General features: G+C 48.4%; 1 protein-coding gene across 1 annotated transcript in view; it reads right to left on the bottom strand.

Moving 5' to 3' along the window:
- The window catches only part of CNOT1 (CCR4-NOT transcription complex subunit 1), a 138,214-nt gene that overhangs the window by 33,745 nt on the left and 91,183 nt on the right, over positions 1-13,286 (bottom strand). Inside the window, 2 exon segments of the mRNA XM_032230846.1 lie at positions 10,318-10,422; positions 10,503-10,643. Of these exon segments, the coding sequence (XP_032086737.1) occupies positions 10,318-10,422; positions 10,503-10,643 (246 nt within the window).

The following is a 13,286-nucleotide window of genomic DNA, read 5'->3' as shown; positions in this document are numbered from 1 at the left end:
TACCCAGAATTAAATCTATGGGGAAAGATGCTGGTTTCCAACAAGAAAAAGTGAGACCCTCTCTGAATGTCTTGCAAATAATAGCATAAAATTAAAGTATAAAAGTGATTATACAGGCAACAAGGCCATAAATTGCCACCATTTGGGCAGCCTCCCCATGCTCCTCTGAACAGCCATATTTTCACAGCTGTTGGAAAATGTAATACAAAAGTGATAGTCCAAATATCTGTGTGCAGACTGCTTCAGAGATGGTGAGATGAGGTTCACTAAGAAGTCTGGAGCCTGAAATTCCTGCAAGCCCCCAAATTCAGAAGCCCCAGAAGCCATCAAACAACCATACAGATAGTGTCAGGCCTGCAAGCCATCTTTTCTTTTTTTGGACTTTAAGCCTGCCACACTTTCTATTATTCTACTATTCATTTTTTATTGTGGAAAAATGGGAGGGGGGAATTATATGGAGTTGGTTGATATGTAGCCATAACAAAATTCTTTCTAGAAAGCCAAGGTCATCCTTTGTCTCTGCACCTGGCCGGAACTGGATGGGTGAAAGCTGCCAGCATGGCAATGGAAGATTGGACCATGTGACGGATTTGTAGGTGTGGGGGCAGGATCTTGAACTTTCAACTGGGTGGGAAAACCTGGAAGCTTTCAGATTCGGGTTATCCCAGATTTGCCAACATGGCTCCCTTAATAAATTGAAGCTTTGAGGAATCCTTTGCCTTGGACTCTGATTTACTTTTGGATGCTATTTAGAACCTTGACAACCCTCAACTGGCATCTATGTACTACAATATGAAAAGACTGTTCTATGTGCACTGCAGGAGAATCCAAGCATGGGTTTTATTTTGTCTGCTTGTCCAGACTGAATTGGAAGAAAACTTGACCACGTCTCCTCTACTTGGCAGAACTCAGTTTTTTCAATGAAGGCGTGGCTGGTTTGAGAAATGAAATCAAATGTGGTGAGTCCTGTTGTCCTGGAACATCCTGACTGCCATTCTTGAAGTGACCCTGGACCGAGTCGGTCATCAGAGCGGGGTTGGATTCTCCTGCAGCGCACTTAGAATGACTGTTCAGGTAAGCCAACAGTGCCAACTCCTGTGCGCTGCTTAGAAAATCCAAGCATGGGATATGACCACGCATAGTGTCCTAAGGGAGGGGTGCAGACCGGTCCAGGGTCCTGGAATCTGAATGAACCACCTGCAACACCTGTTTCTCAAAGGACGCCGAGGCAAAAATATCCCGTTTGTAACACATGATGAATGCGATGGAGATGACCACATCCTGCATATTTCTTCAACGGAAACATGCAATGCCCAAGCTGCGGTTCTGGCAGTACTCCAGGTGGAGTGGGCCATAATACAGTGAGGCAATGGTCTGGCCTGGATCTCGTAGGCCTTGGCTATAGAGGCCTTTAACCACCAACCCAAAGTGGTAGGAGTCACTTTCTGACTCATAGATGCAGGTTGAAAAACCACAAATAAGGATTCAGTCCTCCTGAAAGATGCCGTTCATTTGACGTACCTACATAGGGCCCTCCTTACGTCGAGATGTTGCCACTTTCTCTCGAGAGGATGCTTAGGACGTGGGCAGAAGCCTGGGAGGACAGCCTCCTGGGCCCTATGAAACCACGAATTAACCTTTGTCAAAAAAGAAAGGTGTAGTCATAGGGCCACTCTATCTTGGCAGACTAGCTCTGAGACCCTCCTGGCCAAGGTAATGGCCACAAGGAAAACAACTTTGATAGTCAGAAATCCGAGGTTGATGGTCCATAACTGCCCGAACGGAGTGGAGGTCAGGGCCTGGAGCACGATGGACAAGTTCCAAGTGGGGTAGTGATGTACCTGATTTTTGAAGCTCCTTTCAGGAAGGTACGCACCCTATAGTGATGAACCAGAGTATGACCATCACCATCCGGAAATACCGTTGATAGCATGGCCAACTGTCTAAGAAGAGTGTTGAGAGACAGCCCCCTGTCAAGTCCATCCTGTAAAAATTCAAAAACCTGTGGAATTGAAGTAGTCATGGGAATTATACGCACCAAACGGCACCAGCTGCAGAAGGCAGTCCAGGTGGCATTATATATACGTTGGTGGAAAGTCGTCTGGCCGCCTGAATTGTCAGGATGACTCTCCTGGATAAATTCTCTCATGTCAAGATATCCCCAGCCAATTGAAGCCACTGGGGCTCCGGATGGAGTAGGGCCCCCTGGCTGAGGGACATCTTGTCGTCTGGAATCCTCCAGGTCTAGCATTTGAGAGGTTGACCAGGTCGGCATACCAAAGGCGTTGGGGCCAATGGAGAGCAATGAGCAGCACCTCCGTTCTCTCCACAAACACGTTGCAAATTACTCTCGGAATGAGCGGGAGAGGCGGAAAAGTGTACAGTAGCCCCTGGGGCCAAAGGCTACAAAGAGCATTAACCTCTTCTGCCCCCAGCACCAGGAACCTGGTGAAAAACCTCGGGAGATGAGCATTGGTCGGATGAGTGAACAGGTACACAGTCGGTTGACCGAATCTGCGGGACAGCTCCTGAAACAGAGCAGGATGAAGCTGCCATTCCACGTGGTCCACCATGGCCCTGCTCAACCAATCCGCCTGTACATTCACGATCCTGGAGATGTGTTCTGCCCCAAGCAATAGAATGTGCGACTCTGCTCAAAGTCGCACATTCCTGTAGCATGAGAGACCTGGAGTGGGTGGCCCCCAGACAACTGATATGGGCTTTCATGGCCATAACGTCAGTGAGGATCAGAATGTGCCGTCCCATGACCAACTCCCAGAAGCATAGGAGGATGAGATGGGTGGCCTGGAGCTCCAATCATGATATTGATATTGTTCACTAGGTCTTGTGAACTCCAGCATCCCTGAGCCACCCGAGTCTGGGCGCTCCATCCGAATAGATTAGATTAGATTAGATTAGAAGGTTTATTTATATGCCGCCCTTTTCCCTGGGGGGACTCAGGGCGGCTCACAATCCAAAGGAAAGGGGGGAAAACAGACTTTTTACATATAAGACAATACATAATTAAAACACAACATTCATACCATTCGGGCGGGTTACAATCTTTAGCCCCAGGCCTGACGGGATAGCCAGTTTCTGAGGGCTGTGCGGAAGGTCTGGAGGGTGGTGAGGGTACGAATCTCCACGGGGAGATCGTTCCATTGGGTCGGAGCTACCACCGAGAAGGCTCTCCTCCGCGTGGTTGCCAGTCGGCATTGACCAGCGGATGGAACTCGGAGGAGGCCTAATCGATGAGATCTAATAGGTCGTGTGGAGGTAATTGGCAGGAGGCGGTCTCTCAAGTACCCAGATCCACTACCATGGAGGGCTTTATGGGTGGCAAGTAGCACCTTGAAGCGTATCCAGAGATCGACAGGTAGCCAGTGCAGCTCGCGGAGGATAGGTGTTACGTGGGTGAAGCGAGGTGCACCCACAATCGCTCGCGCGGCTGCATTCTGGACTAGCTGAAGTCGCCGAATACTCCTCAAGGGCAGCCCCATGTAGAGCATGTTGCAGTACTCCAGCCTAGAGGTCACAAGGGCACGAGTGACTGTTGTGAGAGCCTCCCGGTTCAGGTAGGGGCGCAACTGGTGCACCAGGCGAACCTGGGCAAATGCCCCCCTGGTCACAGCTGACAAATGGTGTTCGAAAGTCAGCTGTGGGTCCAGGAGGACTCCCAAGTTGCGGACCCTGTCTGAGGGGTGTAATGTTTGACCCCCCAGCCTGAGGGGGGGTCAAATTTCAAATTTTTTGGCAAGTATTCCAATTTGGAATACTTGCCAAATTGGCGGGAGGGAAACACAACAGCCACTCGGTCTTATCTGGGTTGAGCACAAGTTTGTTAGCCCTCATCCAGTCCCTAACAGCTTCAAGTCCCTGGCTCATCACGTCCACCGCTTCATTGAGTTGGCACGGGGCGGACAGATACAGCTGGGTATCGTCCGCATACTGGTGGTATTTTATCCCGTGCCGAATGATCTCGCCCAGCGGTTTCATGTAGATGTTGAAAAGTAGGGGAGACAAGACCGAACCCTGCGGCACCCCATATGTTAGGGGCCTAGGGGTCGATCTCTGCCCTCCGACTAACACCGACTGCGACCTGTCTGAGAGGTAAGAGGAGAACCACTGCAAAACAGTGCCTCCCACCCCCATCTCTCGCAGTCGTTGCAGAAGGATACCATGGTCGATGGTATCGAAAGCCGCTGAGAGGTCAAGGAGAACCAGGATGGAGGTGAAGCCTCCGTCCCTGGCTCTCCAGAGGTCATTGGTCAATGCGACCAAAGCGGTTTCTGTGCTGTAGCCAGGCCTGAAGCCAGACTGGAATGGGTCAAGATAGCTAGCTTCCTCCAAGGCCCGCTGGAGCTGAAAGGCTACCACCTTCTCAACAACTTTCCCCACAAAGGGGAGGTTGGAGACTGGACAGTAATTGTTAAGAACGGCTGGATCCAAAGATGGTTTCTTCAGGAGGGGTCTCACCACCGCTGCTTTAAGTGCGGGGGGAAAGACCCCCTCCCAAAGGGAGGCGGCAACAACCGCCTGGATCCAGCCCTGTGTCACCTCCCTGCTGTTGACAACCAGCCGGGAGGGGCACGGGTCCAGTACACATTTGGAGGCACTCACAGCTCTCATGGCCTTGTCCACGTCCCCAGGGGCAACATCCTGAAACTCAACCCAGCGATGGTCTACCAGATTATCCCCTTGTGCCTCGGCTGTATCTGCAGAATCTGAGTCCAACTCCGACCGAAACCGAGCAACTTTGTCCGCTAAGAACTGGACGCAATCTTCAGCCCTACCCTGCAGGGGATCCCCCGTATCCCTCCTATTTAGGAGGGAACGGGTTATCCTAAACAGGGCGGCTGGGTGCGACTCAGCGGAGGCAATCAAGGTGGCAATATAAGATCTTTTTGCCGTCCTAATTGCCCTGATGTAATCCTTGATGCACGATGTTAGAAGTGTTAGAATAGACTGGCATCGGATGTTGTGATGCAGTCCGGCTCCTTGAATAGGCATCCTTTCTGCAGAAAGGAAGAACTCCACCAACTTAGAAATCTGATCACCTTGGGTGGCACCCGAACCCTGAGGTTGAAACTGCTGCTGCCCCTCTGTTGATACCGAAGCAAGAACCACTGCAGGTGTCATGCGTGTAACCTTATATCTATGCAGGATATCAATTTCCCTAGGAGTTTGGAATGGACTGCCAAATGTACTGACCTCTGGATGAGAAGCTGATTCAACTGGGCGTGGATGCTGGAACACTGTTCCTGGGAGAGGTAGACCTCACAGCATGCGGTGTCTATCACTGTTCTCAAATACAGTAGCTTGGTGGACAGCAGCAGGTGATTTTTTCCCATATTCTCAAAAAACCCTTGGCTTTGCAATGATCATAGTGCACAGATCTACATGTGCCTGCTGTGGTGACAACAACTGTATCAAGTTGTTGTCGAAATAACATTGGAGACTTATGGGCAGCAACCTGAGATGGGCTGCCATGGCTGCCAGCAGTTTGGTGAAGATCCTGGGGGCCAATGACAGGCCGAATGGCAGGGCCCTGGTTTGATAGTGGTGCCCTGTGAAATAAAATCTCAGGAACCTTCTGTGGGAGAGCCGGGTGGGCACATGAAGGTAGGCTTCCTTGATGTCCACGGACGTCAGTAGATCTCCCTGATTGATGCGGCCCAGGATGGAGTGTAGGGACTGCATCTTGAAGCGTTTGTACAGCAAGTGAACATTGAGCTGCTTGAGATCTAGGATGGCTCTCTATCCCCACTCCACCCCGAGTTCTTGGGAACCAGAAAAAGGATAGAGTAAAGCCTCTGACCTTCCTGTCCTGATGGAACCAGCTCGATGGCGAGAATGTCCAATAGATCTCAATGTCCATGAAGCCCTTCTTGACCTGAAACCGTGAAACGGGCATCTGATGAACCATCTCGGGGGGGGGGGGGTGGACAGGAACTCTAAAGTGAGGCCTAGCCGTACCGTCTCCAGTATCCATGTGTCCATGGTGGTCAGTTCCCATTGGCTGATGAAATGTGTTAACCAGAGTAGGAGTCACTTGTATCTACGAAAGGGCCGGTTACAAGACCCTCAAAATGACCGCCTCATCTGAGGTGGCTGCTGTTGCTGTCTACCTCAATCTCTGAATCTTGATCTATCCTGAGGCCGATCAGGACCCTGGTAATAGGACCTATGATGCTGGGGTCCAGTAAACCCCGACTCTGCCCAAAAGGGCTGCTGCCGAAAATACAACTGTACTCTGCGGTTGGCACGCCCATGCATGAAAGAAAGCACATTGTGTTTGTTCCTATTCTCAACTAGAATGGGATTCAGAGCCTCCCTGAGTAGCTTGCCCCCTTTAAAAGGTGCAGCAGCGAGGCGCCATTTGGAGCACATGTCCGCTTGCTAGTGTCATAGCCACAGGAGGCGTCGGGAAGTGACATTGGATGCCATGGCCCTCAACACAAACTTCGCTGCATTAAGAGTTGCATCAGAAGAGAACTCAACAGCTGCTACTAATTTGTTTACCTCTTGATGTAGACGCATATCCTCAGCTGCTTAAGCCAGACGAGGGAAGTTCTGTTGAACAAGGATGCAGGAGTTGCCGCACAGATTGCCCAGGCAGCCGCCTGATTCATCTTGTGGAGAGTCAACTCTGCTTTGCAATCTTCCGTCTTCAACCCTTCTGATACATCCAAGGACACCATGGCAGAGGAGGCCAGAGCAGTCACTGGAGTATCTACAGATGGAATCTGGAGGAGCCGCTCCAGATCGAGACCTGGCCCATATAATCTCTGGTCATTATTATTAGGGGGAGGAATGGCCGCGGGTTGGGACCACTCTATCTCGTAACATCCAGGAACAGTTTTGGGAAAGGTATGGCCTCCTGCTCTAGGACTGGCTCAGAGAACAGCCGCTCCATAGGATCCAATCCCAACGAGGGCTTAACTGGAGTACCTGTATTGGCCGTAGTTCTGGCCTTGAATAACAAGAAATTTGAATAAAGTGGGCCTGAAAAGCTCTGAAAACGTGGGCCTGTCAGGAGTCAGGCCTTCACCTTCTGATAATTCCTGTTCTCCCAAATCCTCTTTTGCAAGTGAAGCCTTGCTACGCAGTGATGGCAATGAAGAAGGATCCCGTAGGGGAGCTGAAAGTGACCTAAACTGACCTAGGGAAGGCCTTGCCCTACGCTGTAGCTCAGAATCTACTTCCTGTGATATGGCTACAGAAATCAGGTTCCTGATTTTCCTGGGAAGACTCATAAGCTGACTGTCCTCCGAATGGAGCCCTGCTGCCATGGGAGTGAACATGGCCTCAGGTGTGGGGTATCTGGCCACTGACTCAGGGCCAAGACCCAATGCAGATAGGCACGGAGGGGAAGCAGGGCCCAAACCTACATCCTCTGTTGAAGGCCCTGAATATTGATATTATCAATCTCAAGTCGCTTCTAGGGCTGGAGGAGGCACCTGGATCGAAAGAGAGGGCAAGGACTCCAATGGTAATGCTGGAGGGGGCCTGTTGGCCTCTGCTCCTCTTGTGGCTTTGGAGAATTGTTTCTCCAATGCCTGCTGCCTACGTTTGGCATCATTCTGAGCAGCAGCAGATCTGGATTTGGTCCTGGATCTGCTGGTTGTGCCCCTAGTAGTAGGCCTGTCTGCCCTGGCAGTCGATGCCGCTGTAGGCGGTAGACTCCTGGGAGAAGCCTCCGCTCTAACCGCGCTGGTGGAAATGTGTAGCATGTGGGATACTCAGGACAGCACTAGAAACCTGGAAGAGGCTCCCTGCAACAGGACCAAATTGGGCCTGCGGTTTCAAAAGCCGCACACTCACTGCGATGGCTCCACTAGGCTAGAGGTTCAATAATATAGGCGCAACCAGGAAGTTCACAGAAATAAAGAATAAAGTCTGAATTTCCGATAAGAAAGTCTGCACTGATCTGATCCGATGAAAGAGTCATGAGAACTCAGCGACGCTACCTCCTCCAATACTGCTGAACTTGTGACTGGTTTTGCAAACCAAAATGGCATCTGAGTAACATAACAGCTCTTCTGGCTCCAAGAAAACAACCGCAAAATTCAAAATGGAAACAAAAAGGCCGTGAGAGCGGTGTACCAGCTCCCCAGCACTGAAAGACACCCACACAGTCTGAAATGGCTTGAAGATGGTGGACCAATCTTCCAAACGCCGGAATCACAAGCTGCGCTCTTTAAATTGTGAGGGAAGCTCAAGAACAGCCTACCGATCTCCCAGTGCCCAAACGAGACAATTAGCGGCGGAAGGGCTAGCCTGGATGGTCAGGAAATAACGCCCGGTTGCAAAAATCCGTCAAGAGACCTTGGAATCAAAAGGGAGTGGTGGCGGTTCTAACCAACTGGCTGGGAAAATAACTGCGATAGTGACCTTTTAGAGACCGAGTGCCCAAACTACCACTTATTTATCGCAAAGTGCCAACACTGCAATTAAACCTGAATACTGAGGTTTTACTACCTAATTTAATGATAAACAAGGCAGAGTTCAGCAATTGTTCTAAGAAAAACATGATAAATGCACTTTTATGCCTTCATTTTTTTCTGTTTTTGAAATATTACGTTTAGTAACAATAAAAAACTGAAAAACCTCTGTAATATCATTTCTTTCCCTCCCTCTCTCTCTGCCTGTTTCTCTTTCCCTCTTTCTCCCTTTCTTTCCCTCCCCTTCTCTTTCCTTCTGCCTGTTTCTCTTTCCCTTCCTCTTCCCTGCTCTCCCTCCCTCTTTCCCCCTCTACCCCTTTCTCTCTCCACTTTCTTTCCCTCCTCTTCTCTCTCTCCCTCCCTCCCTTTCCCCCACTCTCTTTTCCTCCCTCTTTCCATCTTTGTCTGGTTCTCTCTTCTTCCTCTCCCTTTTTTCCTGCCTCTCCCTTTCCCTTTCCCTGCCTCTCTCTGTTTCTCTCTTTCTCTCCCTCCCTCTCTCCACCCGGGGGCGGGGGGGGGGGGGGGGAAGAATCCCTGAACTGGTGCTAGGTGTTGGGGATCTGACGTCTGAAGGCCAACAAGGCCAGGAGCAGCGTGCCTATGCTCAGCTGGTCTGCTGAGAGCTCAGCTGGCCTGCTGAGAGCTCAGCTGGCCTGCTGAGAGCTCAGCTGGCTGGTGGGGAGACAGGGCATCCTAACAAAGACGGCTCTGCAGAAAAAACAACCAGAAGGCAAGAGTGAGCCCACACTGAAGCAGGGTCGCATTATGGCTCTGCATTGTAATGGGCTCCAGGAGGAGGAGGGGACCCTGTCTCCCCCATTGTGAAGCGCACTAAATTTCACTCTGCTGCACAAGGGGCAGGCCAGGGAGGCAACAACAGTAAATGCACCGCCATGAAGACAGATTGCTGTTTCACACATTTTTTTTAGTCCTGCAAACAATGGCGAGAAATGTGATGGAGAAATGTAATCAACTCAGATCTTCTACTGATCTCTTCTGGTGTCAACATGCTGTGGTAAAATTGAGCTTTGATGACAGGGCTGAAGCCATTTGAAACTGGATCCTCCGAGAAGTTCAAATTAAATATCTGACGTGGTAAATATATGAGAAGATGCTTCATGCTACTCAAGAACATTGTACTACTTTATATTTGCATATCTATGAATCCACTTTCCTTAGGTAATCCAAATGTCCTAAGGAGGTAGCCTGGTACTCTTAACCTAATGTAGGAAACGTACAATGTGGTCAGAATTCATAGTCATAGTCAAGAGAAGACAAGACTTCATTATCCTGGGCTACTGTGGCTGAAAGTAGCATGGCCACTTAAGGAACAATTTATCCTTAGCTTCCTACTCTCCTGTTAGCTTGGGGATATAGTACTATTGCTCGCTGGAGCAGTTTCAAAGCTGTAATGGTTTCTTCTTGAATTGTCTTGAAATGAAATTCTACCTGATTTCTAAAAGACAAATTTAACTGAAAAGCATTCACTACTTTTTGATATACAGGTAGCCAAAAATACATGTGATACTGAAAACGTACAAAAGTAATGTACAATACAATATCATGTCCAAAATATACCGTTTCCCTGAAAATAAGCCCTCCCTGGATAAGCCCAATCATGCTTTTGAGCACATGGGCTAAAATAAGCCCTCCCCTGAAAATAAGCCCTCTCCAAAAATATTGCAACACAACGGCAGCTGTGAGGTGACCTCCCCAAAAATTAGGCCAAGCACTTATTTCGGGGATCAAAAGAAAATAAGATCCTTATTTTCGGGGAAACACAGTATGTAGGTGAGCAATTTCATTTGACACCCACTAATTTCTTGTTCACAGGTAGAAGACTTCAAGATGCTTTGCAGGACTAATTTCTCACCTTCAGTCTGATCTGTTCTGGCATCCGCTCAGCCTGGTAAGTCAAAACTACAGGATCACAGTACCTGCGGCCCTCTTGCCGGGCATGTTTTCGGAGCTCAAATTCCTATTAAAGAAAAAAGAAAGAGGTGAATGACAGGAGGACTACATAAGATTGCCAGAGCCATAAACCAACCAGATACTTACAGTTGCCAGCCTCTTATCCATTTCAGGACCTGCTTTTTCCACCGCTGTTTTCTGAATGAAGCAGCAGGCCAACTCACAGTTATCTTGAGCCAACTGGGCTGCAGCCTGCTCCATCATCTCCCTCTGCTGTGGTGAAGCTGCCTGTTAAAAACTCAGACATTAGAAGTGGACGGTGCCCATCTTACAGACTTCACTTTATATGGCTTAACATGAACAAGTCTGTTTAACCAATTATATTTTCTTTTTAAGTTAAGGGTTCAATGTGATAGAGTTCAGTGGAGCTTACTCTTAAGAGCACAGAGTGTTTTCTATGATAGAGATCTCTTCCCTCATTGGTTATAGAGAATCAAAAATTAAATCTGTAAGAACTGATTGAGTTCAATGACACACTCCATCTATTTTCTCTGGCAATTAGGAAATCCTATTTGCAAATGGACATTTTTCTCAGTTATTACTTCTAATTTTGCTCAAATCTATCAAATTTTACATAGGCTCTAAATTAGACAGTAAAACTCAACATTCACTCAACATTCGGGAGGGGCAAAAATAAGATTATCCCCAGGCCTGACGGGCTAGCCAGTTCTTGAGGGCTGTGCGGAAGGCCTGGACGGTGGTGAGGGTACGAATCTCCACGGGGAGATTGTTCCATAGTGTCGGAGCCGCAACAGAGAAGGCTCTCCTCCGAGTAGTCGCCAGTCGGCACTGACTGGCGGATGGAATACGGAGGAGGCCAACTCTATGCGATCTGATGGGACGCAGGGAGGTGATTGGCAGAAGGCGGTCTCTCAAATAGCCAGATCCACTACCATGGAGCGCTTTATAGGTGGTGAGTAGGACCTTGAAGTGCACCCGGAGATCAACAGGTAGCCAGTGCAGCTCACGGAGGATCGGTGTTATGTGGGCGAACCGTGGTGCGCCCACGATCACTCGCGCGGCCGCATTCTGGACTAGCTGAAGTCTTTGGATGCTCTTCAAGGGCAGCCCCATGTAGAGCACATTACAGTATTCCAGCCTGGAGATCACAAGGGCTCGAGTGACTGTTGTGAGGGCCTCCCGATTCAGGTAGGGCCGCAACTGGCGCACCAGGCGAACCTGGGCAAATGCCCCCCTGGTCACAGCTGAGAGATGGTGGTCAAAAGTTAGCTGTGAATCCAGGAGGACTCCCAAGTTGCGGGCCCTTTCTGAGGGGTGTAAATTTTGTCCCCCCAGCCTGAGTGATGGTATGTTGGTCAAATTTTTGGGAGGGAAACACAACAGCCACTCGGTCTTGTCTGGGTTGAGTATCAGCTTGTTTGCTCTCATCCAGTCTTTAACGGCTTCCAGACCCCGGTTCATCACGTCCACCGCTTCATTGAGTTGGCACGGGGCGGACAGATACAACTGTGTATCGTCCGCATATTGGTGGTATTTTATCCCATGCCTTCGGATGATCTCGCCCAGCGGTTTCATGTAAATGTTAAATAGTAGGGGGGATAAGACCGACCCCTGAGGCACCCCATAAGTTAGGGGCCTCAGGGACGATCTCTGCCCCCCCACCAACACCGACTGCGACCTGTCCGAGAGATAGGAGGAGAACCACTGCAAGACAGTGCCGCCCACCCCTATCTCCCGCAGTCGTCGCAGAAGGATACCATGGTCGATGGTATCGAAAGCCGCTGAGAGGTCCAGGAGAACTAGGATGGAAGCATGGCCTCCATCCCTAGCTCTCCAGAGATCATCAGTCAATGCGACCAAAGCGGTTTCTATGCGCTATCACAAACTGCTCCCAAACTGGAGGATTTTCTTTCAGAAACTAGCAGAGCTGCCAGAGCAATGGACCTCAAAGGACAAACAGAATGATCCTTTCCTGAAATGGTAGGATGTGCATACTGCTGCCATATTCCTTTTAAAGAAAAGTTGCCTGCATGCCGAATTTCATCTATTAAACAGCCATACCAAGTTTTCAGATGAAAACACATGAATTTATATACAATGGCTACATGTTCTGCATTTCTTAATCTGAGCTGGTCACATACTCTAAGAAATCCTGTATTACAGACTTCGTAGGAAAATTAAATTGTATGCCAACAATATATTAAATTATGATTTAATTATAACATGCCCAGCATAAAATTATTTCAGGATTTTCCAATTTGCAATAAATTTCATCAGATGTAAGTAAGTATTAATTGTTGAGATTGATTTTCTTCAGAAATTATTTTAATACAAAATACATTTGTGATTAATTGCTGTCACCCTCTTGTTCAAATGCAGGATACTACGTTTAATCTTAATTATGATTTGTTTCTAACCAATTCAATATACTCTAAAAGAGGTATGTTTCAATAAATCATAGTTAATCTAAATTCTGCATGCTATTTGAATTTTAAATTGTAGTTAATTTTAAAAGCTTCCTGGAATCACTGCCGTTTTAAAGAATTTCACTTAAATATGCCTTCATCAGACATGCAATCTTATCAGACTGGTACATACAGTCCATTTTCCCTTAAGCCCTCAGAGCAGAGGAATAGGAATTTTACATTAGGTCTTACTCATGTATAGGCTTTATGCAACCTTCACACCATCTTTTGTGGTGGTGGGATTTTCTCTTATTTTTATGCAAGTTTATATCCTGTGCACTTTATCTAATTGGGATCTGTCAGACATAGGTAGACAGATACTATTCTGTGGCTTACATGTCTGGCTATTTACATCTAATGAGTCTAAGATAGGATGAAACAAATCACGTGGTGTTTCTTGGTGGCCAATCTCATTCTTTGAAATACCCTTGAAAGTATCAATGGC

Source organism: Thamnophis elegans, chromosome 14 (genome assembly GCF_009769535.1).
Source record: "Thamnophis elegans isolate rThaEle1 chromosome 14, rThaEle1.pri, whole genome shotgun sequence".
Taxonomy (NCBI): Eukaryota; Metazoa; Chordata; class Lepidosauria; order Squamata; family Colubridae; genus Thamnophis; species Thamnophis elegans.
This window is presented reverse-complemented; position numbering and strand designations above follow the sequence as displayed.